This window comes from Myotis lucifugus, unplaced genomic scaffold (genome assembly GCF_000147115.1).
Source record: "Myotis lucifugus unplaced genomic scaffold, Myoluc2.0 scaffold_35, whole genome shotgun sequence".
Lineage (NCBI taxonomy): Eukaryota > Metazoa > Chordata > Mammalia > Chiroptera > Vespertilionidae > Myotis > Myotis lucifugus.
Window position 1 is genome coordinate 7,416,695 of NW_005871083.1, and position 26,339 is coordinate 7,443,033.

Consider the following 26,339-nt stretch of genomic DNA (forward strand, 5'->3'; position numbering starts at 1 on the left):
ATGCATTTTTAATGTAATATCTGCTGGGTAATGGTGATGAAACCGATTACAGCGAAGAAAAACTTAACGTGATGTATTAACATAATAGCCACAGCAGTTGGGAAGTCTGACATCCTCTTATATTTGTACTTAAGAACATTGGAAAAATTAGGATCCTGCCCCTTTTTTCTATAAATTTCACTCATAAGGGAATAAATAAATGTGCAAAGTTCCTCTTTTCTATATGGTTGGTTTTTCTTCTTTCCCACATCTAAAACAGATTCTAAAACTAATTTTTATTCTTTGCTGTACTTGTGGTAATAATAGCATCAGATCTGGAATAATATGATTGGCACATGTTTAGTGGACAAAACTGGGATATTGTTGAATGCGAACTCTCTGAAAATAATGTTTTTGGAATCCACCTGGTTTGTGATTTGGGTTTACAGAATAAACCAATCCCTGTTTCTTATAAGTCTTCCTGGAACCTAGATTTCCCCTGTGTGCCGGAATTTAGAGCTTACTCTTTGCAGGTTTCCTCTTGACCAATCGTCTTACCTTCAACATTTGTTTTTCCATTAAGATTTTTACCTTTGAATATTTCCTGCGGTTTTGGTCTAAAATGATTTTTCAACCTTGTGGTTCTGATAACAACTTCCTTCAGAAATTATACTAATCATGTGAAACTGGTACATAACCCATATGGTGTCTGGAAATAGTTATTTTTAAATGACTTTATGCTGAAATGTAGTCATATTTTTGTAAAAAAAAAGGCTGTGATCTGTTTTTAATTTGCAGCAGTTTGAAGCCATATTGATTTTTTTTTCTGCTGATATTTCAAATTTCCCTTTATGGCAAACACAGTAAGTCGATTAACCTCTTGACTTCCCTTGCAGTCAAGTGGCAATAGCTTTATTTACCCAATTGGAATGTCTAGAGATTAAGAAGTCTTTGATTCAATGTACGACTTGGCAGAGGGCGGTGGGGAGTTACAGACAGATGGCTGTGTCTAGAGCTCCAGCTTGGTAGCCAAATGGTTAGCGAACGCCCTGGTGTTCCCATGTTCCCACACCAGCTGGGTGGCCCTGGGCAAGTGGCTTCACTTCTGCTGAGTCTCGGTTTCCTCATCTAGGAAATATTAATCGTGTTTTTCCTACTCGAGAACGCAATGAGATGAAGCAGCTTGGCACTCCGCCCGGCTCCCAGTGGGAAGTGCTTTGTAAGCATTGGAAACTACTGCTCCTAACACTGGTACTTGTAGTAACTGTGGCAGTGGTTAGAGTAGTAGCCATCCATCACATTTCCCTAGAGTGGATCTAAGACTGCCCAGGGGCTTTTTTCAATTTAGGTTTCTCCAGAGTCCTGTTTGCTATTGTCCATTCCATTCTTTTATTAATTTTTTTTCACTTCATTCTCGATGTCAGGGCCTTTGGTTAGGTGCAAGCGATGGAATGATTGTTTTTTAAAAGGTATGTTCCTGCCCTTGTGGGATTTATAGCTTATAATCTTGTGGGAGCAGATCTGTCCATTAAGGAATCATGGAAACATGCAATTACAGCTTCGGTAAGTGCTTCCGAAGAAAGGGACGCGGAGCAAGGAAGGCATGCCTGGTGGAGGGGGGTGCAGAGGAGGCTGCCGTGAAGGAAGCTGTGATTAAACTGAGAAGTGATGGGAAGAGGGAACCTCATGAACCTGCTGGGTAGAGGGAATGGCTCGCTCCTTAGGAGGAGGAGGAAGTGTGGCATGGCTGGAGGAACCAGGGAGGCCACCATGGAGGGGCCACACCGGATGGGCAGCTGGAGGAGCAGGGTCCTTGGTGCGGCTGCAGCGGTGGGCAGGGCCAGACCCCAGGGACCTAGTGCGCTTTCAGAGCACTTAGGCCTCCTCCCTACCAAACACTCTCCCTCCCCGCCTTCTCCCTCCATCTCAACGCACATTTACCAACTGATAATCCAGTTGGAAAGATGTAGGTATGGTTTCTAGTTTCTCCTGAGGTCTCCTTTGGCACTGTGGCTCAGTCTCTCTTTCCTCAGACCTACTTGGGCCTATAATAAGATTGTGGTGAAGCGAGGCTGATAGGGAAGATGGTCCATATTCTCACCAGCCACAGGCAAACAGCTTCCTGTGCCTATGATTTTCTGTATGTTTAGAGCCTGGACATGGAGGGAACGTGGGTTGTAACTTAGGTGCAGATGATCTTGTTACCTTGCTGCTTTGCTGCACACCCTAGTGTGAGGAGAGCTGCAGTGGTTCACCCATGGAGCTTATAAAAGCAGTTGCTGCCCTAACTGGTTTGGCTCAGTGGATAGAGCATTGGCCTGTGGACTGAAGGGTCCCAGGTTCGGTTCCAGTCAAGGGCATGTACCTTGGTTGCGGGCACATCCCCAGTGGGGGGTGTGCAGGAGGCAGCTGACCGATGTTTCTCTCTCATCGATGTTTCTAACTCTCTATCCCTCTCCCTTCCTCTCTGTAAAAAATCAATAAAATATATATTTTTTTAAAAAAAGCAGTTGCTACAGGACCATCCCAGACTTGATGAGTCCCAGTCTATCATGGTGTGTGGCCTGTGCAGTGATAATCAGCTCAGGCTCCCCAGAGGTTCCAAAGCATGCTGCCTCAGATCCTCAGCTCTGCAAAGGCAGTGTCCACACTTCTGTGTGTTTGGATCCATAAGCCAGAGATCTCTATTATATTATTAACTAGAGGCCCGGTGCACGAAACTCATGCACTCAGGAGTGGGGGGTCCCTCAGCCGGGCCTGCACCCTCTTGCAGTCCGGGAGCCCTCAGAGGATGTCCGACTGACGGCTTAGGCCTGCTTCCCATGGAAAGCAGGCCTAAGCCGTCAGTCGAACATCCTTAGCGCTGCCACGGACATCCTTAGCACGGCCACGGAGGCAGGAGAGACTCCCACCACCACTGCTGTGCTCGCCAGCTGTGAGCCCGGCTTCTGGCTGAGCAGCGCTCCCCCTGTGGGAGCGCACTGACCACTAAGGGGCAGCTCCTGCATTGAGTGTCTGCACCCTGGTGGTCAGTGTGTGTCATATTGACCAGTCATTCGCCATTCAGTTAATTTGCATATTAGCCTTTTATTATATAAGATTCCTCAAAGACGAATGCACCTTTGCAGATTGGTTTTCAAAGCAAAGAGAAGAATAAGAAATAAATTTGCATTTATTTGTTAAACATATGTGTGTATACCTGTACATAGTTACACATATATACATATACATGCATGCATACATATATACCTGGGTGTGTGTGCCTATTCTTTGTTGCCTATTAGTGACAAAATATCCTGTTTTGTATTTTATGAAATGATGTTGCTACAAGATTGCAGTTTGGGGAATAAATGTGGAAATCTATGTTAATATCAATCAACTAAGTTTTTATTGACAGGTCCAAGAATTTGAAAAGCCTTAAGAACTGCCTGCTTTTTATGCTAAGTGTTTTCTTGAAAAATTTCTTGTAAGTTACATTTTGGGTGGGAATGTTTTGTTAGCAGTGCAATTTTTATTTCTTTCAAATTGAGGTAGAATTAACACATAGCATTGTATTAGTTTCAGGTATGCAGCATAATGATTAAATGACTGCGAAACGATCACCACAATAAGTCTGGTTGACATCCACCACCACGCATAGTTAAAACGTTTTTTTTCTTGTGATGAGGACTTTTAAGATTTACCCTCTTAGCAACTTTCAAATATGCAGTACCAATCTGTTCTCTGTATCTCTGAGTTGGCTTTTTTTTTTCTTTTTAGATTCCACTTATAAGTGAGATTATACAATATTTATCTTCTCCATCTGACTTAGTTCACTTAGCATAATGCCCTCATGGTCCATCCATGTTTTTGCATATGGCAAGATTTCCTTCTCTTTATGGCTGAATAATATTCCATTGTGTATGTGTACCACATCTTCCATTGATGAATACTTAGGTTGTTTCCATATCTTGGCTAATGTAACTAATGGTGCAGTGAACATGGGGGTGCATACATCTTTTCAAAGTAGTGTTTTCATTTTCTTAGACTAAATACCCAGAAGTGATATTTATGCTGGATCATGTGGTAGTTCTATTTTTAATTTTTTGAGGGATATTCCTACTATCTTCCGTAATGACTGCACCAATTTACATTCCCACCAATTGTGCACAAGGGTTCCCTTTACTCCACATCCTTGCCAATATTTGTTACTTCTTACCATTTGTTAAACGGGAAAGCTATTTTATTCTTATTCCTAAGGTAAATCAGATGTACTTAATCTCTGGTAGATTTTTTTTTGTTCTCCTTTCTGTTTATTAGGATATTATAAAATACATTCTATTCCTTTTGACACAAATTTCTAATGCCTATGTCATATTTGCTTCCTTCCAAAACTTTCTTCTTAAAAATAACACTGATAACTAATATTTTTCTATGTGCTAGTATTGAACAGATATCTAATTCTCTCATCAGCCACGCAAAAAAAAAGCTTTTGTATTCTCAATTTTTAAATGAGACTACTGAATTTCAGAGAAGTTAAACAACCTGAAATCTATGATGTGACTCTGGGCTGTCTCCACGTACAAAGCAATGAATAGTTTGTAAACAAACGCCTAAGTACAGGAACCTAGTTGTGAAGTTATGTTCAAAAATCTCTTGACAGCGAAATCAGTGCCTCCCCACCCCCACTCCACCCACATGACTGCTAAGGTTGTATATTCATGTACAGTGGTATCAAGTTTAATGGTTTCTGGGGGGGGGGCAAATTTTTATAACAAAGTTGATGGTCTTGAAAGAAAACAAACAAAATTATCATTAATCATGCGGAGCCCTGTTAACGTGAGTCAGATATCTCAGCAGCAACAATCCCATTGGGCTACATGCAGGGTTCATAGCCAGGACATTCGTCAGTGTCAGAGGACGCTGGAAGGAAGAATGGACCTGGAGTGAGAGTCACATTAGAGGCCACTGGACCATAACGGGCCCGGCCCATTGGAGGTGTTTTTTTCAGGCTGGATTTTATGGCAGCTCGGGGTTTTGAAAACTGTCCACTGGGCTGTGCGTGATGTCAGTGCAAACGGCCGAGCCCCTGCTGGCTCAAACCTGCCTGGCTCCCCGTTTCGGGTGAACTGCACGCCCCCAGGCAGCCTTGCATTAAGTCCATGGTGCGGTAGAGACTGTGCTGAATTAGCAACTGACTTGGGAGGGCTGCACATTGGGTTCTAGGCAGAGCTTGGCCACTCCATGACCTCCTACAAGCCACACCATCCTCTGGACAACTATTTTCACTTCCATGGTGACCAGATGGTCACTGGGACCCTTTTAGTTTCATTTTTATATATTTTTAAATTACAGTTGACGTACAAGATTATATTAGTTTCAGGCGGACAACACAGTGATCACACATTCATGACCTTACAAAGTGATCGGTCCCATAAGTCTAGTGTCCATCTGTCACCATGGGTAGTTATTACAATATCACTGACTATATTCTCTGTGCTATACTTTATATCCCTACACTGTTGTTATAATTGGCAGTTTATACTCCTTAACCCATTCACCTTTTTCATCTCTCCTTCAAATCACCTCACATCTGGAAACCATTTATTTATCCCTATTCATTTGTTCTCTATATCTATGAGTTTGTTTCTGTTTCATTTATTCATTTATTTTCGTTCTTAGATTCTACATAACAGTGAAATCATATTGTCTTTCTCTATCTGACTTATTACACTTACCATAAGACTCTCTAGGTCTATCCATGTTGTCACAAGTGACAAGATTTCATTCTTTATTATGGCTGTGTACTATTCCATTGTATATATGTACCACATCATCATTATCCAAATGTCTTTCAGTAGACACTTAGGTTGCTTCCATATCTCAGCAATTGTAAATAATGCTGCAATGAACATGGGGATGCATATATCTTTTCAAATAAATGTTTTGGATTTCTTTGGATATACACCCATAGTTGCTGGGCATTTGAGGACCCTCCATACTATTTTCCATAGTCCCACCAAGAGTACATGAGGGTTATTTTTTTTCTCCAAATCCTCACTAACACTCATTGTTTGTGGATTTATTGATGATAGCCATTCTGACAGGTGTGAGGTAATATTTTATTGTGATTTTCATTTGCATTTACGTAATGATTGGTGATGTTGAACATCTTTTTATATGTATAGTGGCCATCTAAATGTCCTCTGAGTTTGCAGGCCTTCCCTGAGCTCGTCAGGTTAGCATGTGACTCCTTTTTGTCCACATTCTTTAATGACACCTCGTCTTTTAGACACTGTGAGCACTCCATGCTGTCTGAACGTTTCCATGCCAGCCCACTCATCATGTCAGTATAGAAAAGGATTTAATAGTTCACACTTATTCTTTGACTTAATGCCTGATTAAACTTAATAGTAAATGAAATGCATTGCTATTATTATATCAAAAAGATATGATTTTAGTACTTAATGCAGAGGGATTTGCCAACTAGGGTTCAACAAGGACAGAAATACTCACTGATGCAACAAGTAATTTTCATGCCCAGTCTATGCCAGGAATGGACCAGGCACTGGGAAGACAGCAGTGCACAAACTGAAGTGAGCGCTCCCCTAGAGCTTACACTGTAGTGAGAGAAAATAGACCATAAGCAAATACATGTACAATCATCAGCAGGTAAAGTATTATGAAGGAATGTAAAGCAGGGAGGTGATCATGGGGAGTGATGAGGTGGAAATTTCCTACGGGGGGAGGGGGTCAGGAAGGTCTTACTGAAACAGACCCATGAGCAGGAAGGAAATGAGGGTGTGAGGCAGGTGTGGGTGAGTGTTCTGGGCAGAATAAACAGAACTTATAAAGGCCCTACACAGGAGCATTATATTTAAACATCTTGAAGAACAGCCATCAGGCCAGTATAGCAGGTGCTCATTTAGTGAAGGATGACCATTAGGAAGTGAAGTCAAAGAAGAATGCCCGAGTTCAGATCATGCAAGTCATAAAATAAACATGACAACACCATGGAGACCATGACAAATACTTTGACTTTTACTCTGACCTGGACCGGAGCTGACCAAGAGTTTTGAGCAGAGGAGCAAGGTGATACCACTTGACCTTTCCTTGCCCATAATATTACCAGTTGTGCCCGGCACATAGTATGTGGTGAAAATTTTGATTCAGTGGTTCTCATTGTTTTTGTACAATTTCCTGTATGATGACTGAGTATCCTCTATGTGGGAGGCACTGTTTTTCTGTGATTGAAGTTTCTGTGAGCACAGGTGGTCAATGGAACTGTTTTCTTAGTTAATAGCAGTACGAGTTACATTTCTCAAAGTTGAGGCACCTTTGTCCAAATCACCAAGCCCCCTTCTCCCATGACAGAGATGGACCCCTTGGCAAGGCTGCTGGGAAACAGAAAGGGACCTCTCTGTTGACCTGAAGTAAACTCCTGGAGCCCCTTGCCTGCCACCTGCATGAAGAAAATAACACCTTTTCTTTCCGTTCAACCTGAAACCAAATATAGTTGTTGTCGTTTTTTTATTGTTTTAAGATATTATCATTCCCATTATTTTTTTCCCTTTTGTTGAGTTTATTGGGATGACCCTGGTTAACAAAACTGTACAGGTTTGGGTGTACAATTCCACAACGCATCATATCTGTACACTGTATTGTGTGTTCACCACCCCAACTCAAGTCTCCATCCATCACCATTTATCCCCCCTATACCTTCCTTTCCCTCTAACCCCAGCAGACTATAGGTTGTTCATAGGGTCTTTGCAGGTATTAAAAGGGAGATCAATAGAACCTTACTGTTGACTCCTCCCCCTCCCCCTGGCTATTGGTACTTTATCCAAAACACCCTCATAATCACCGTAATGACTTGTTATTTGACATTAGGAGGCTCCAGCCTGTTTGCAGCAAGCCTCTTTTAGTTTTATCTAAGACTGAGGAATCATGAAGGGTTGGTTTCCAATCCTGCCTCCCTTCTCTTCCAAATGCATGTATGCCATGACATTGAATTTCTGCGTGTAAGTAGATTGAAATTCCGATCTTTAAAAGTAGCTTGACATCTTTTAATTTCAAAAGGAAAACAAAATATAAATGTGTGGGACCATGGACAACTTACTAAAGTTGATGGAAGAATGGGAGCATGGTGCCGCCAATATAACTTTCTGCTCGGTTCAACGTGGCAGCCGCTAGCAACATGCACTTGGAATGTGGCTAGTGTAGCTAAGAAACTGCACTTTTAATTTTCTTTAAATTAAATTGTGTTAATTTAAACATAAATAGTAGCAGCTGTATTGGACAGTATAGCTTTGGTGGGCTGAAGGAGTTGTCTATAGGAAGTCAGCAGAGTGGGTGACAAAAATGAAATCAAAGGCTCTTTTCATCCTTCATCTATCCAGTTGCCTACCAAAGAGATCTGAGTACTTTCCTTAACTACCCAAACCCAATAATTAAACCCTTGTAAGTCTACAGTCTTCTTTTTCCTAATTCATGTGCTTTATTCCATCTTTACCGCCGTTGCCTAATCTCCATTGCCCTTTTCTCGTGCAGAAACCAGGGCAGTAGGCTCGGAGGGATTGCTTAGTCTCGATTCTTGTCTTCCTTTCAATTAATTCTTCCTCCATCGCAGCCGCATTAACTGCTCAGGATTAAGTCCCTGATGATGCTCCCATTTTTCTCAGGATGAAGCTCAAAGTCCTGAGCTTTAATGAACATAATGGCTTTTTTGCTTTGTAAGTTGTAAAGCTCTGACTATTTGAACAGCAGATTAATGTACGTTTTATTAATGATATTTCTATTTGGAGTTACATGTGGGTACACATTATCTTCTTAGTATTGAGGGCTTTTAAAAGTCTGTCCCTTTCTGCTCTCAAAAGCATGTGCATGCCAGTGCACATAAGCATTCTGTGCTTGACAAATCAAATAGCTGCAGGCAACCAGCGCTCTTTCTCTTTCACCTCTGCTCCCTCACCTGGATACCCCGCCCCCGCCCCTTGCTCACCTGGCTGCCACCAGCCTCGTTAAAGACTAAGCTTAGATATTCCCTCTTCTAAGAAGTCCTTCTAAGAATTTGTTAGGTGCCCCTTCTGCAATTTCCCCAGCTCCTTGGGGGGATGGGTGGGAGGGCAAAAGGGGGCTGTCTTTCTTGTGATGTCTGCTTAGCTGTTGGTCCCCCTGGTCAGAATTTCAGCACCCTGGGGTGCAGGGGCCAGAACTGTTTTATTCCTGATCCTCAGGGCCTAGGTCAGTGCCTGGTCCATTATAAATATTCAATGTTCGTGAATGAGTTAAACTGACAGTTACATGTTACCATGTGGGGAGTTTTCCAAAACCCCTGCCCCAAAGAAACAAATTAAAACCAAACTCTTCATATAGGCTTTCATTTTATATACAGTTCGTGGAATAGATAATACAAAGCTTGGGATACTCTTATTCTCATTAAATCACATCCCTGGTTCTCCACCTAATGACTTCTTTACTTAGGTGACTGCCGCCAGCTGCATTAGCGGCTGCTGTCTTGTCACAAAAGCATCAGACACTACTCTTTGTTGTTGTTGTTGTTGTTAATCCTTACCTGAGGATATTTTTCCACTAATTTTTAGAGAGAGCATAAGGGAGAAAGGAGGAGGAGGAGGAGGAGGAGGAGAGAGAGAAAGAAAGAAACATTGATGTGAGAGAGACACATCGATTAGTTGCCTCCTGCATGTGCCCTGACCAGGGCTGGGGATGGAGCCTACAACTGAGATATGTGCGCTTGACCAGAATTGAACCTGGGACCCTTCAGTCTGAGGGCCCAGGCTCTATTCATTGAACCAAACCAGCCAGGGGGAGACACTACTCTTGGTACTTGGAATTTAGGAACAAAAAAAAAAAAAAACAGGACAAGATCATGGCAAGGTTCCTCCTCTCTGCTACCCCACATGCTACTGGGACAAGATAAATAATCAGTCAGAGAAACACAATACTCGCAGGTATTGAAGCAGCAAATGAAATAGACCAGCCGGGCGCTGGCTGTATGTCAGGCACTGTTCTACACAGTTTATGCCTTCAGTGCTCATCGCAAGCCCATGTCTTTCATTCATCCTCAGGAAGCAGGAGCAAAGGGTCAAGTAACTCAACCAAGGTCACAAGTAGTGGAACCAGAACTTGAACCCAGATATTTGGTTCTGTCTGTGGCGTGACAACCACGCTGCCCACCGTTGTGATGTCAGGAGGGGTGTTTTTAATGAGAAGGTCAGGGAAGACCTTGCTGAGAAGGTGAATTCAGCCTTGCAGAGAGCTTGGGGTTTCCAGTGTTCCTCCCAGAGAAAGCCCCAAACAGGTTTGACAAGTTTCAAGAACAGCAGAAAGGCCTGCCTGCTCAAGAAGTATTAAAGCGGGGTTGGGGGTGGGCGCAGTGGTGAGAGATGGAGTCCCAGAGCACATCAGAGCAGGCACTGTCTTTCTTACTCCAGCTGTGTTAGGTGGGTCCCGGCACCCAAATGCGGGCAGCAGCCACTAGGTAAATAAATCACCTATTGGGTAGCAAAGGGCCAGTTTTGCTCACAGGCTTGGTTGTTGATGGATAAATGTAAGATATTAGCTGTAATCTCAGTACACATGTTATCTTAGCTATGGTTGTAGACACAAACAAAACTCTCTTTTTTGGCACAAGCTAAAGAACTCCGCATCCTGCTGCCGATTTCCTTCATGTGATCATGGTAAACCACCGCTATGCAGCCTGTAATCTCTGATTCAAGGAGAAACGTGACAGCAAAGCAATTCGCTCGAAAACACTTCACACTGCAATATGAGAACAGGCCATGGGGTAAACTGCAGGCAGCGGATGGAGCGTGAGCGCTGAGTTACGATGAGGCTGTCTCCGTGTGCGCGCACTGGCCGGGGCCCCCAGATTGCTACCAGCACCTGGCCGCCTGTCTCTATCAGCAATCCGGAAGCCTGCACATACTTGAAGGACAGCTTAGCCTAGGACAGTGTGGCCGGAGCCGTCTGACATTTTGAATAACTTTGCAAACCGATCCCTAACCCACAACAGACTAATGTGTAACTATTGACATCAGATGGAAGTGATCCAACATCTGGCAAGGGACCACTTCTCGTCTCCCTGCCACCCTGCACTTGTAGCAGGAAGAGAGCTCGCATGACTGCTGGGGAAGCCAAGGAAACTCTGAGAGCCGGAGGGAAAACTTGGAAATCACCACACATACTTAATTAATCCCTCTGTTGTATGTTAACGAGTTAACAGCATATGCCTTTGCCTGACATCCTATCTTATTTATGTCATTCTGAAGCTGAGGCTGGATGGAGGGTATGACTTTAATTTAACGCAAATGGTCCTCGGCTATTTTTGCCCCCAGGCTCCCCTCCTCCATCCCCAGCATCTGTTTGGAGGAGTAATTTGGATGCTACAGAAGGCAAGTTTGGTTCCCATAACAGAAATGTTTACCCATTTGCAGGCTTCTGTAGTTTGTTTCTGCATGAAGGCACCAAATATTTGCAAACTCACAGGCTTTACAAGGTAAATAAACGATGCTTCTGTTGCAACCTTCTGAGAAAGCTGTGTCTATCTGCCGTCCCATGCAACCGGGGATCATTTATCGATCTCTTAATGAATGCCTGTCGCCAAGCAGTGTGCTTTGCCTTATATAATCCCAAACAGTGCTAAAAAGTAGACTTCTATGTCGTTCTCGTTTTACAGGTGAGGAAACTAAGGCTAAGGGGGGAAGGGAGGGAATGCAAATGGTTCAAGGTTGCAAAGATTTTCGTGTGGAACCAGAACTTGACTCCAAATCCCCGTTCTTTTTCCCTTTGCTCAATATAGACTCTTCATTCATAACCAGATTCTTTTGGGTCAATAACTACATTTGCGGAGTTAGTGATCTGGCAGGTAAAAAAAGAAGGAAAAAGAAATGTCTCTGATAATAAGACATGACTCACATAAGCAAGGCATCAACTATAGGGTTGAATTAGGGCAAAGGTCGCAAAGCCAAATGTGGAGGCACCAGACTAGTAATATAATGAGGGACCGTGGGACAGTGGAGAGGGTGGGGACTGTGATGAACTAGAGAGCATATGCCATATCTGTTCCTGGTGGGGACAGGTCCTCGTCCCCACCTGTTGCTACTGGGCATGGATTTCCCTGAGACTCACACAGGAGAACAAGTGATTTTTATTTGCATGGAATCAAACCCTTGAGTTTCCAAGGTCTCATTTCCCTTTATCCCGCCAAGAAAAAAGTCCCATTTTGCCTTCAGCAGGGCTAATATCAGAGAGTGTCCAGAGTTTCCTCTCCATGTTAGGGCATAGTCCCACCCAGCATCAGGCTAGCTTAGCTTGTGTTTCCCGCTGCAGCCCATCAGTCCATTGCGTGGGGCGGGGTGTTGCATAGCCAGAGAGCCAAGAAAGGATCCAGAGCCAAGAGCCAAAAGAGAGAATTCCTTTGCTTGGGGGAGCGTGTATTCCCAGCTTTTTGCGGGCTTGCAGTGGCCCTGGCAGTTCGGACAATGATGTCTGTTCCCAGTTTTGACAGAGCAGCACCTTCCGAGTCACTCCGACGTCACTGCCAGGCATCCATTTCCACTTTGTCCAGTCTCTTCCCCAGAGATCTGCGGGGAGTGGGCCAGTGGCTCCCTGGGGAGTGTGAGGTTGCAGCTTCCTGCTGAAGCTGCCCAGATGACATGCGTGTAGTGTCTGGCGTCCCCCTTTGCTCCTGTCCTGTTATTAATAACTAATTACAATGGTATCATATCCTTAGGGGGCAGCCTTAGCTGCTGCCCAGTAGTTGTATATACAAAACAGAATTTCTGACTTCTCTTGAAAAATTGAATTGAAATGGCAAAATTGGGTTCAAATTCCTACATGGGGAAAAAAAGTGTTAACACAGAGTTGAACAGCAGAACCTAATTGGGAGTGTTTTCAGCAAGATGGAGGAGTAGAAATTGACAGGGCTTTTCTCATAGAAACATCAATTTGAACCCATTCATTTAAGCAAAAACCTTCACAACAACTAAGCTAAGTGCATTAAAGACTTAAATGTAAGACTGAACGCTGTAATGCTACAAGAAGAGACTATGAGGGAAAGGCTTCTTGACATTGGTCAGGGCAATGAATTTTTGGATATGACCCCAAAAGTACAGACAACAAAATAAAAATAGACAAATGGAATGGTATCTAATTAAGAATGATCTGCACAGGAAAGGAAACAATAAACAAAGTGAAAAGACAACTTATGGAATGAAAGAAAATCTTTGCACACTGTACATCTGTTAAGTGGTTAATATCCAAAATATGTAAGGAACTCAAGAGCAAGAAAACAAATATCCTGATTTAAAAATGGACGAATGACCCGAATAGACATTTCTCAAAAGAGGGCATTGAAATGGCCAACAGGGATATGAAAAAATGCTCAACATCACTAATCAAGTAAACGCAAGTCCAAACCACCTGACACCTGTTAGAACAGATATTATCAAAAAGACAGGAGGAGATAAGTATTGGGAAAGATGCTATACACTTTGGTGGGAATGCAAAGTCATTATGGAAAATAATGTGGAGGTTCCTCAAAAAAATTAGAAGTACCGTATAACCCAACAATTTCACTTCTGGGCATATATCCAAAGGAAATGAAATTGGGATCAGAAAGAGATATCTGCACTCCCATGTTCATTGCAGCATTATTCACAATAGCCAAAATATGGGATCAACAGGTAAGTGGATAAAGAAAATATGGTGTGTGTGTGTGTGTGTGTGTGTGTGTGTGTATAATATATATAATGGAATATCATTCAGCCATAAAAAGGAGAGGGTCCTATCATTTGCAAAAACAAGAGTGAACGTTTTGCTAAGTGAAATAAGCCAGGCACAGAAGGAAAGACACTGCATGATTTTACTTATATGTGGAATCTAAAAATGTCATACTCATAGAATCAGAGTAGAATGGTAATATCAGGGACTAAAGGGGATGGGGGATAGAGATATTGATCAAAGGATACAGCTTTCACTTATGCAGGATGAAAAAGTTCTTGAGATCTACTTGAGGCACGGTGACTATAGTTAATAGTACTGTGTTGTATACTTGAAATTTGCTAAGAGAGTAGCTCTTAAGTATCCTCCTCACATATGCAAAATATATGGCAACTATGTGAAATGATAGATATGTTAATTAGCTTGATTTGGGGGATCATTTCCCATATGCCAAAAGATAATATACAGTTTAAATCAATGGTTCTCAACCTTCTAGCCCTTTAAATACAGTTCCTCATGTTGTGATCCAATCATAAAATTATTTTCATTGCTACTTCATAATTGTAATGTTGCTACTGTTATGAATTGTAATGTAAACTCTGATATGCAGGATGGTCTTAGATGCTCCCTATGAAAGGGCCATTCGACCACCAAAGGGGTCTCGACCCACAGGTTGAGAACCGCTTGTTTAAATATATACAATTTTTATTTGTTAATTATACATCAACTAGAGGCCCAGTGCATGACATTTGTGCACTCGGGGGGAGGGGGTGTCCCCTCAGCTTGGCCTGCGCCCTTTAGCAGTCCAGGAGCCCTCAGGGAATGTGCAACTGACGGCTTAGGCCCACTCCTTGTGGGGATTGGACCTAAGCCAGCAGTTAGACATCCCTCTCGCAGTCTGGGGCTCTCGCAGTTTGGGACCCCTCGTTCCTTACCTCCCACCTGCAGCAGAGGCGGGAGAGGCTCCTGCCACTGCTGCTGGTCTTGCCAGCCGTCAGCCTGGCTTGTGGGAGCGCACTGACCACCAGGGGACAGCTCCTGTGTTGAGCATCTGCTCCCTGGTGGTCAGTGCAAGTCATAGTAATCGGTTGTTCCGCCGTTTGGTCAATTTGCATATTACCCTTTTATTATATAGGATAAAGCTGGGGTGGAGAGGGAAACCCTACCAAGGGCCAGCTTGGGCCTGCAGGTACCTGTTTGTAGTCTGTTCTGGAAGACTGGTTTTTAAACTCTAGAAATGTACACTGTGAAGGTCTGAGTTGGGTACAGGTGTCTACATCTTTAAGCTTGATGTCCAGCCAGGTTGAAGGTGGGCTCTACGGCCCCTGACTGGGCTCTGAAGCTACGCAGCACCACCAAGAAACGTGTTTATTGCTACGTGTGTGCCAGGCTCTCACACAGGCTTGCCATCTTGTGCAGAAATTGTATTTTGCATCACAGTAAGTAACCTGCATGTCATCCCAACTCATAAAAAGAATAGAATTACAGAAGTAGTAGGGCCCTTAAATTATCAAGTCCAATGCCTGCATTAAGTAGGTGAGAAAAAAAAAAAGCGAGGCAGGAACGGTCTGCTGCTAAGCAGTTGTGAGACTTTGGTCAATTTCTTTGTTCTTTCTGGATCCCATTTCCTTTCCCTGTAAAATCAGGGGGATGAAGTACATAATTGCTAACATCCCATAATCCTATGATTATTTTCATTGGTTTTACCTTCAGGCGGGGATTGAGGAGGGGCAGGAGGAGATAAATAACTGAGGAAAATTGGGACCAGCCGTTTCCAACGTGGTGTTCATCTCTGGCTCTTCCGCACCACCCGCGGGAGAACGTGGGCAGTCCGGTCAGTCACCCAGCCCCTCCGTGCAGCCACCCAATCGGCGGACGCCACGTGGTGTGCTTCATCACATCTCTAACAGCTGGTTCTTGGCATGGCTTCCAGCTCCAGCTGTCTCTTTAAAAAATGAGTGCTGTCAGTTCCAAGGTGGGCAGGGCAAGGTAGGGTGGAGGGCTTGACATAACCCATCAGCACTACAGAAACAAGTATAAACATATGTCTTCCTGATGCTGTGCATCCGCAGGCCGCAGCCTTGGGGATGCAGGAGCACCATTTATTTCAAAGCGGGTTGCTCCAGTATCTTGCAAGTATCACAGACACGGTTCATGCAGCTCCAACTGAGTCGCTGGGCCCGTGTCAGCTGTTCCTCCCAGAAAATCACTGTTTTCAGCAAGTGTATGTTAAGCATCAACTACGTACATTCCTTTCTGTCCAAACTCAGAGACCAAATAAATGTGGACAGTGAGAATTGAAATAGCAGGAGACACCAATAATGTAGTGATTATTGATTATCAGATAGCGAGGAGTTAGAGTTTTCATAGCAAACAATACTAATCTTATATGAAAATGTTCACCATAATTGATTCACTACGGAGTTACTTCATTTATTTTTTCTTTTATTTTTCAACTAGAGGCCCGGTGCACAACATTCGTGCACTGGGGGAGTGGAGAGGGCCCCTCAGCCTGGCCTGTGACCTCTTGCAGTCTGGGACCCCTTGGGGGGATGTAAGCCTCCCCCGAGGGGTCCTTAGTGCTGCCACAGAGCCTCTCCCGCCACCGCTGCTGCGCTCGCCAGCCATGAGCCCGGCTTCTGGCTGAGCTGCACTCCCCCTGTGGAAGCGCACTGACCACCAGGGGTCAGCTCCTGCTTTGAGCGTCTGCCCCCTGGTGGTCAGTGTGCATCATAGTGACTGATGGTTCTGCTGTTGAGTCGATTTGCATATTAGGGTTTTATTATATAGGATTACAGTTTGCATTTGATGTTATTTTATAGTAGTTTCAAGTATACAGCATTGTGGTTACACTTTACAAAGTGTTCCTCCCAATATTTCCAGTACCCACCTGACACCATACATAGTTATTACAATATTACTATATTCCCTATGCTATACTTTACATCCCCATGACTGTTTTTGTAACTACCAATTTGTACTTCTTAATCCCTTTACCTTTTTCACCCAATTCCCCCAACCTCCCTCCTCTCTGGCAGCCATCAATCTGTTCTCTGTGTCTACCAATCTGTTCCAATTTTGTTTATTTTGTTCTTTAGGTTCACATGTAAGTGAAATCATATGGCATTTGTCTTTCTCTGAATGACTTATTTCACTTAATATAATATCCTCTAGGTCCATCCATACTGTCTCAGATGGTAAGATCTTATTCTCTTTTTTTCATGGCTGAGTAATAGTCCATTGTGTACCACAGCATTTTTCACCCATTCTTCTATTGATTGGCACTTGGGTTGCTTTTATATCTTGGCTATTGTAAACAATGCTGCAATGAACATAGGGGTGTATATAGTCTTTCAAATTAGGGATTTGCATTTCTTTAGATATATACTGAGAAGTGAAATCACTGGGTCATAAGGCAGTTTCCTTTTTTGAGGACCCTCCATACTGTTTTCCATAGTGGTTGCACCAATCAGCATTCCCACCAATGGTGTGCAAGGGTTCCCTTTTCTCCACATCCTCACCAGCATTTGTTGTTTGTTGATTTATTGATGATAGTCATTCTAACAGGTGTGAGGTGATATCTCATTGAGCTTTTAATTTGCATTTCTATGATGAGGAGTGACATTGAGCATCCTTTCTGTTGGCCATCGGTATGTCCTCTTTGGGGAAGTTTCTATTCAGATCCTATCTATTTTATAATTGGATTGTTTTTTTCTAGTTTTTAGGTATATAAGTTCTTTATACATTTTGAATATTAACCCCTTATCTAATGTATCATTCGCAAAAATCTTCTCCCATTAGGTAGGCTGTCTTTTGGTTTTGTTAATGGTTCCTTTTCTGTGTAAAAACTTTTTAGTTTGATGTAGTCCCATTTGTTTTTCTTTTGTTTCCCTTGCCTGATGAGATATAGCAGGGGAAAAAAATATTGCTAAAAGAAATGTCAGGTTTTACTGCCTATGTTTTTTCTAGGAGTTTTATGGTTTTGAGTCTTACATTGAAGTCTTTAATCTATTTTAAGTTTACTCTTATATATGGGTTAATATGGTGGTCTAGTTTCTTCTTTCTTTTTTTTTTTTTTTTGCTTGTATCTGTTCAATTTTCCCAACACCATTTATTGAAGAGACGGTCTTTACCTCATTGTAGGCTCTTGCCTTCTTTGTCAAATATTAATTGACCATCTAGGTGTGGGTTTATTTCTGGGCTTTCTATTCTGTTCTATTGATCTACATGACTTTTTATGCTAGTGCCATGCTGTTGGGATTACTATGGCCTGATAGTATAGTTTGATACCAGATAGTATGGTACCTCCAACATGTTCTTTTTTTTCAAGTTTACTAAGGCTGTTTAGGGTCTTTTGTGATTCCATATAAATTTTTGGATTATTTTTTCTAGTTCTGTAAAATATTCCATTGGTATTTTGATAGGAATTGTATTGAATCTATAGATAGCTTTTGGTAGTATGGACATTTTTGTGATGTTCATTCTTCCTATTTATTAGCACAGCATATGCTTCCATTTATTTGTATATGGAGAGTTTAGATTTCCATACTTGAATACCTATATGTATAATAATTAGGCTCTTTAAAAAAGAAATGTGAAGCAAAGATGGCATAGTAAGAATTGACAAAGTGGATGTTAGCTAATGTGTGTTCATTATATAATTTTCTAGTCTTGCCTAAATTTTTTGACATATTTCACGATAATACCAAGCACAATAAAAAGTGTCAAATTAGTTTATTCTTCACTGTTACAGGAAGCAGAGAGTCCCTACAACCTGAGTCCAGCCAGTTTTCTATAACATAGATTGTTTCTTATGGCTTTTCCCTTCAAAACCTTCTGCTGTTCCTCACTGTACAAGAGTTTGAATATTATCCTCAGAGGTGGTCTGCCCTGACGTTGTACTCCCATAGGATTCTGTATGTTTCCTCATTTACTCAGGATGATTTCAGTGTCATGACAATGCTATCTGAGTACCACGGGCACACTATCGCCACTTTGCAGGGATTTACATTACAATGAGGGAGGATGAAAGACCCCTTCGATGAGTGCTGTGGCAAAGTACAGACTAGTCAAGAAGCCTACGCAGGGGCATGTAAATCAGAATGATGAATCAGGAAAGGACTTAATGCATCTCCCCTAGTAGATGTGTCCTTAAGTAGTGACATCAATGTGTTGCTTGTTCTTATGTCTCCCTCCGTACCAAGCACATTGCCTTACTTCTAGCTCATTCCACAGATATTTACAGAGCATCTACCATGTGCCAAACACTGAGTATATGAAAATGAGCAACATTGACAAAAGCCCCAGGTTTTATGGAGCGAGTAGGTGCAATGGACAATAAGCAGTTACATGATGCACCGTCAATAATGATAAGGGTTCTATAGAAAAATAAAGCTGACTGACATGGAGAAGACAAGGTTTGCTGTGTGTATAGGGTGGTTTGAAGAGGTGGCCTTTGAGCAAAAATCGAAATGCAGTGATGTATCTAGGGAAAGAACATTCTATTCTAGACCAGCGATTCTCAACCTTTTTAATCTCATGGTACATGTAACTAATTAATAAAATTCCTCAGCATACCAAACGTATATTTTTTGTCAATCTCACAGAAAATAATTTTGATTCATTCACACTGGACAGTTATTGTCACTTCTTTATTTGACAATCTAAGGGAAAAGAGGTCAGTGCCCTGACTAAATAGTCAGGGATTGCATGTTTTAAACATCCTTGTGACACACAGATTGAAAATCTCTGTTCTAGACACACAAAACAGCAATCGCAAAGGTCCTGGGGCAGGAGTGTGGCTGTCCTGTTGATGGAACAGCGATGGGGCAGGTGTACCTAGAGTCTAATCTAAAGGGATAGAGGATGGGTCCAGAGGCAACCAGGCACTGGACTTAGGTTGACCTGGACTGCAGTGTTGTTTGAAATCCCTGTTTCTTGTTCTGGCACTCAGCGTGTAATAATGCCGTGTGAATAATACACTCTGCAAAGTGGTGCTTTAGAAAAATGACTTTGGAGCCTGAGAGGGTAGGCATTGCCCACAGGGAGATGAAAGAGGGGGCCAGTGCTTTCCTCCACGACCGGGCGATACATGACACACTGGAATCAGAACACAGGGAAGGACAGAGTTAGGGGCCCAAGGGATCAACTGCACGTTTAAAATTGTCAACATTGTTTAACCACATAATACTGCATTTGGATGGATGTTATTTGGAGGAAATGGAAATTTGAGATTGGGAGAACAAATTCGGATTCTCAAATTGACATGAAAAAACACAGCTCTGATGGATGTGAGTTGTGACTGTCTCCTCCCAGACTTTTAGCATGCACACCCCCTTCCCCAGGACGTCAACGTGACACGTGACGAAGGAGGACCGTTATTAGCCGACACAGCACCAAAGCCTGGAATGATCCGGGGGGAAAGGCTGGCTGCATGGACCCATGCGAAGTTCGTGCAAAGTCTGGTTTCTATTAAATCCAGACGTGCTAGCTCTCTCGTCTTGGTCCCTCACAATTAACCAAAAGCCATGATGGCCGTCATGTGTTTTCCAAATGGAATCCTTCCTTTGAAATGATCCGATCTAAAGGAAAGTCTGGAGCAAAGAGGGCTGTGTGACACAAGACTGTCCAATAGCCCCTTCCTTAGTCTTCCCTCCATGAGAAAGTCCTCGTGACCAAGCTGCTGGCACGGGCCATGCAGCTCTGACATCGGGCCTCATTGATGATCAGGGCCTAATAAGCTATTGGAGGAGCAGAGAAGACGGGGTGTCACATCACTCTCCCGAAGATGTGTGGAGTACCTCTGACACACAGGAGGACATGGCTTGGCTGTTGCCAAGCAGAGTAGCCCAGCCGTGCCCTGCAAGTACTTGCAATGCAATAGAAGGGAGGAAACCCCAGAGCATTGCAGGCTGGACCTGAACTAGCTTGGGAACGTGCAGGAAGGCCACATCCCGGTGAGCCAGCTGTCGCCAGATCCAGGGAGAAGCTTTCTCAGTGACACTACGGGACACCCTCCCTTTGGTGTGAACACTGAGAGGGGAAGCCAAAGGGATGACTCTGATTTTAGCATCCCTGGACCCCAGCCTTCATCTCTCAGTTCTTGTTCCATATGAAGTGGCAGTAAAAGGTAGTATGCACTTAAGTTAAGCCAGCCCAGAAGTATTTTGTTCTTATCCTCTCTGGAGCCTTTCTTGTCTTTTTTCAGCATTACTGGAGTATAACTGACAAAGCTGTAAGATATGGAAAGCCTATAATGTGATGATTTGACTACCTGTACATTATGCAAAGATTTTCCCCATCGAGTTAATGATCACATTCTTTCACCTCATATTATATACCTTTAAAAAAAACTTGCACGAATACATTCAAGTTCTCTTTTAGTAAATTTTAGTTATGCAATACAGTGTTCCTGGAACTTTTCCTGAATCCTAATGGGTGTTTATGGGTGAAGAAAGGCTGTGTGATAGAGAAAGTTTAATAAGAGAGCTAATCAAATAGGACTATTGTGAGAGGCAGGTGCGATTTCTCAGACAATGTTGCGCACGCGCAGTGTCTGGTAGGAAACAGTAACTCCTTCAGGCAGGGCAGTGAGGAAGGTGGGGAGAAAAGGAGAGAATCTGTCAGTCATGATTAAACAACTTGGATTCATTTATAAATGTGAAACCACAGATTTTGACTGCTTATAAAAACTTTATTTAAGAGCATTTGTGGATTTAAGTTTTTTTAAATTAATACTGAAATTTATACAATACACTATGGTAAACATGCCAACCCCTTTGATATTATTACATTGTTTAAAAAATAAAAAGAGCTTCTTATGAGCATATGGCCTTCTGAGGAGGGGCACAGCCAGGCACTGGACAGAATTGGCTCACACCCCTCCACCCCATGCTGAGTTGCCAGCCACTGCATGCCGGTCTCATGAGATTTGGGCTGTTGAAGTCATTAAGTAGTTCTTTCAATAGAAATATCGTTAATTGGCCAAATAAATAAGTTTCATCACTATGTTATTAATATCGCTTAAGAGCCACTAGCATGGCATGATCTATACCCGCACAGACAGTTTGTAGTTATAGTGCTTTGAAGAAGGGACCGAGAATATGCATCTTTGTGTCAGTAGCATAAACCATTGCATATGGCCAGAACCGTGCTGGCTGATAATTGTTTGGAGCCCAAATTGGTTAAGTCTGAGTGAAAGAAAGGGATAATTTGTTTTGAGCCTAGTGCAGTGTTTGAAGAAGGAGCTAGGAAAGAGGGAAAAAGCCAATCATTTCTAAGAACTTCTGAAGCAAGATTTTTGGACTTTTTTTCCCCCCTAATCCATCACTATCAGTGTGACTCAGAAAGACACAGAGACTGAGAGTGCATGAAGACTCTACCTGCCTAAGCTGAGGTCAGAGGTCACCTGGATACACACCTTTGCCAGTGATGCAGCCGCATGTACCCCGGGCAGAGTGCTCAGTGAGCATCGGTGGAACAGCCTCAGAGTGATCTGCACAGGTGTTCACTGGGAGGAGGTGGGCCTGTACCTGTCCCATCGAAACTGATGGCTGGCATCAGGGAGCTCTAGTCCAGAGGTCGCCAACCTTTCGGACCTCACGGACCACCAGTTGGTGACCGCTGCTCTAGTCCATGGCCATGGTGCATTCTGCCATCTTCTCCAAAAAGTCCACTTCACTTTTTTCTCCCAGCAGTAACCACCCATTTATCTCTTTAAGGCAAATCGGAAATATTCTTTCCCCCAGGCTGCTGCCTCCTTTAGGGGAGGGCAGGTGGGTAAGAGATTGGGCCTTCAGAGTGGACAAAAGCTGGATTTAAACATTTTGACCCATGAATATTATGGTTCTTAATAGGGTTGTTTAAGAGGCACAGTCTAGCAATTTCCTTTCCTTTCTCATTCCCATCAAAACAAACAAACAAAACAAAACTAAAACATAGATTCTTTGGGTTAAGCAACTCTCCCAGGTTAAAAAAAAAAGTTTATTATCTCTCCTCTATCATTATCTTCAGTTACATTTGCAAGAATTTCATTCATATGTCTCTTTTTTGTCCTAGCCAGTTTGGCTCAGTGGCTAGAGCATCAGCCTGCTGACTGAAGGGTCCCGGATTTGATTCCGATTAAGGACACGTACCTCGGTTGCAGACTCGATTCCCAGCCCTGGTCAGGGCTCATGTGGAGGCAAATTAGTAATCTGCGTCTCTCTCACACCGATGTTTCTCTCTCACTGTCTCCCCGCCTGCCTTCTACTCTCTCTAAATATCAACAGAAAAATATCCTCGGGTGAGGATTAACAACAACAACAAAAAAGTCATGTCTCTTCTTAAAACTTTGTCTTGTCCTTTCACTATTTCTCTCAATAAACAGAAAGAACACGTACGCCACGTCCCAGAATTTCAGGTCCAATTGAAGGAGGACATTATTAAACAAGCACACTGTTAGAAAAAGGCACGACTTCCCTGCTTTGTTCCCTCAAATAATCAAATGTAATAATGATAACAGTAATAAACACGTACTGAGTGTTTTCTGTGTGCCGAGCACTGCTCTTAGCACTTAAAAGTACTAACTCTGAAAATTCTCTAAGGGAAGTGCAATTACTATTCCCATTTTACAAATCAGGGACTTGAGTCCCTCAGAGGTGTATGAACTTCCCCAGGAGATAAGGAAAGGACGGAAGGGGCGCTTGGCCGACTGAAAACACTCTGTGGCTCTTATTAGCTGCCCGACCCCCCCTCACCAGGCTGGGAAGAACTGGGGGATGCTCACAGCCTCCCATTAAATGCGGATTGACTGGGCTCTTGAGGAAAGGGCTGCTGGCCCGGTGAACATGCCTGTCCTCAGCAAAGCAGCCCATCGCCGCCCGCTCTCAGATCAGTGTCCCCCTCCTCCACACCCTCCCCGTTACCATCTCTCATAGAAGCCTGCTCTTTTTCTTCGTGCTTCACACACAGGAACAGTTCGTAGCCCATTGGTGATCTTCGTTTAATTCCTGCTCCCCCCATTTCATCAGAAGCCCTGGAAGGGCACCGATCCCTTCAGAGCACCTCGAGTGTTCAGTAACTGAGAATGCTTCGTTCACACATTCCACAAGCGCACACACAGGTCTCTCCTTTTGGAGGTACCGGGTTTAGATACTTAAACTATACCATGCATTTATTTGGTGACACTCCATGTTTTCAAACTAAACCCCCCAGAGAACGTTTTCTTCTTTAAGAGCCAACACTGTCAAACCCTAGTTTTCTTAGAAAGAATTGTTCTAGCTGTTGTCCTTGTCGCTCCAAACTGAAAACAGTGGGCTGTGTGGGCCCCGTGTGTTTGTCCCAATATAGGATGACAGTTGTGTTATTTTTTTTTATTGCTTTCTCAAAATGGAAGTTTTCTCTCTGCATTTGAGTTGCCTGTCCTTCTCCTGAAACGAAGGGGGGAAAAAAGCTTTCAAACTGGTTTGTCCAGTTAAGGCACTTAAGGGGTTTAAGCCTTTGATGGGAGTTTAACCAAGTTAGGAAGTTACTAAGGCTGGAGGGCTTTCAAGGATAATTCACTTTTTTTTTTCAAAAACAGTTGAATCTGTTCACTCTGTTGGAGACTGTAAATGGTGCCCCTTGCAATGGTGCAGCTTGAAGAGGTGAGGGTCCTCTTCAGGGCCCTGTCCAGCGGAGATTGGCTCCCAGGGTAGGGACTGATTCAAACTCTGGCTTCCCACCTGTGACTTGGACAGAGTTCATGGTTTCTATGAATTTGAACATGGCATTGCCCTGCTCTGGTTTCTCCATCTGTGAAGGGAGGGGGTGCTGGCACCCCTTTAGGATCCCCCGCACTCTGAGTTTCTTTAACTCACTTATCCAACAAATATTAGCAGCCAATCAATATTTATTACCTGTAAATGTGTGGCACACACCAGGGGTACCAGCGCGGCGCCTGCCCCTTGTAAGTGCGTATGTTGAAACTGTACATCAGCGGTGGTGGGGAGAAGGTGCCTTTTGTTTGTTTCCTTCACTGAAGATAGACTAAAGCACGCAGTCCGTGGCCTGAGATCACTTGGAAGTGGGGGAGGGTAGTTTTAAGCAGGGTCCTGAGTATTTAAGCTGAGACGTAAGCGATGAGCCAAGCCAGTTGGAGGGAGAAGATCGCAGTGAAAGAAGTGTGTGCAAACTCCCCTTACGCGTGTGTAGGGGAGGAAAAGTCATTTTCTCTTTATCCCTTATTCACCTAAGAAATAAAAAGCCAAAGTGAGAGGCCACAGGTGTTTGTTTAACTTCACAGAATTGCAGTCCCGGGACGCAGATTCAGGCAGAAACCCAAGCTGTGCCCTGATGACAGGGTGAGGACAAAGGGTTTTGTGAGACATGCAAGGGAAATGTTTGCATGAATGAAGGAACGATTTCTACTGGTGCTAACAAGTGGAGTCACTGTTTAGCTATATGTGCCGATTGCTGATTCTATCTTCAGAGAGTCCACAATCACAGTGCTTGTGGTCAGGATGTCTGCTTTCCTGTTAGTTTTGCAAACAATTATGTCGTCTAAGACAATGTGGCTTCGGCTCAGTCCAGAGGTTTTGTTGTCCACTTCAAACTTTCCGAAGGTTCAAGGAACAAGACATGCAGGCAGTTCCTCTGGGCTGACTTCTGGCTCTATTATGCCAACTTTTCACACCTTCTAGGTTCTTGGCTGAGATATGCCTGTAATAAAACAGACTTAAGGTAGTGGCTTGGGCCAATTCCAGGAGTTACTCAGTTTTCCTGAGTATCTCCCATGTAGAGAGGAAGGTATACATGTCATTAAACATGTTTGTTTTTCTCCTGTTAATTTGTTTTTTTATTACAGGGGGGTTCTCAGCCAAGAACCTGGAAGGAAAGAGGGAAAATTATTCTTCCTTTCCCATAGTGCCAGTATTAGCTTTCCCACTTACTATCTTAGCCTCGGTTTCCTCATCTGTAAAATGGGAGTGATAAGAGTTGCAAGTAAAATGAGAAGATACGTGCATGCATTTAGCACAGTGCCTGCACCACAGGAAGTGGCCAATAAGCAGTTGCTGAAAATCAACACATAAGACAGGCATGCCTGGAATCATTGATGTTTTCTTTGTGTTTGGCTTTTCAGTCAGGTCTAATAAGGACACGAAAAAATGAATTCCTCATCTCGCCATTACCTCAGCTACTGGCCCAGGAACACAACTACAGCTCACCTGCAGGCCACCATCCTCACGTACTGTACAAAAGGACCGCCGAGGAGACGGTCCAGCGTTACCATGGCTACCCAGGCTCCAGCCAGATTTATCCTGGTCATACCCTCAGTCACACTCCCCACACGTACCAGAGTCAAGAAAGAGAGCATCACCATCGAAGGTCGCAAAAGCAGCATTTTTGTGGACGACGCAAGAAATGTATGTAAGGAAACTTTTTCTTGTTCTGTTCTTATGTGGGCGCTCGATAGGCCTTGTTGAGTGCCATTGGGTGTGCTGGCTTTGCAGATTAAGATGGGGTTACACTGAGCGCCCCCAGAATTTAGTCTTGGGGATGGAGCAGACATCACCTTGTCAGGCAAACACTAGGTGATCAGTTCTCAATTTTTTTCAGATAAACTAGAAAAGATTTTTACATGCTTTTTTTTGTCATTCTCTTAGCATCTCCTACATTTT

At 43.3% G+C, this 26,339-nt stretch overlaps 1 protein-coding gene across 1 annotated transcript in view; it reads left to right on the top strand.

Annotated features, from left to right (window-relative positions):
* The window catches only part of ADAMTS18 (ADAM metallopeptidase with thrombospondin type 1 motif 18), a 124,755-nt gene that overhangs the window by 34,649 nt on the left and 63,767 nt on the right, over positions 1 to 26,339 (top strand). The window contains 1 exon segment of the mRNA XM_023752551.1: positions 25,802 to 26,084. Coding sequence (XP_023608319.1) covers positions 25,802 to 26,084 — 283 coding nt within the window.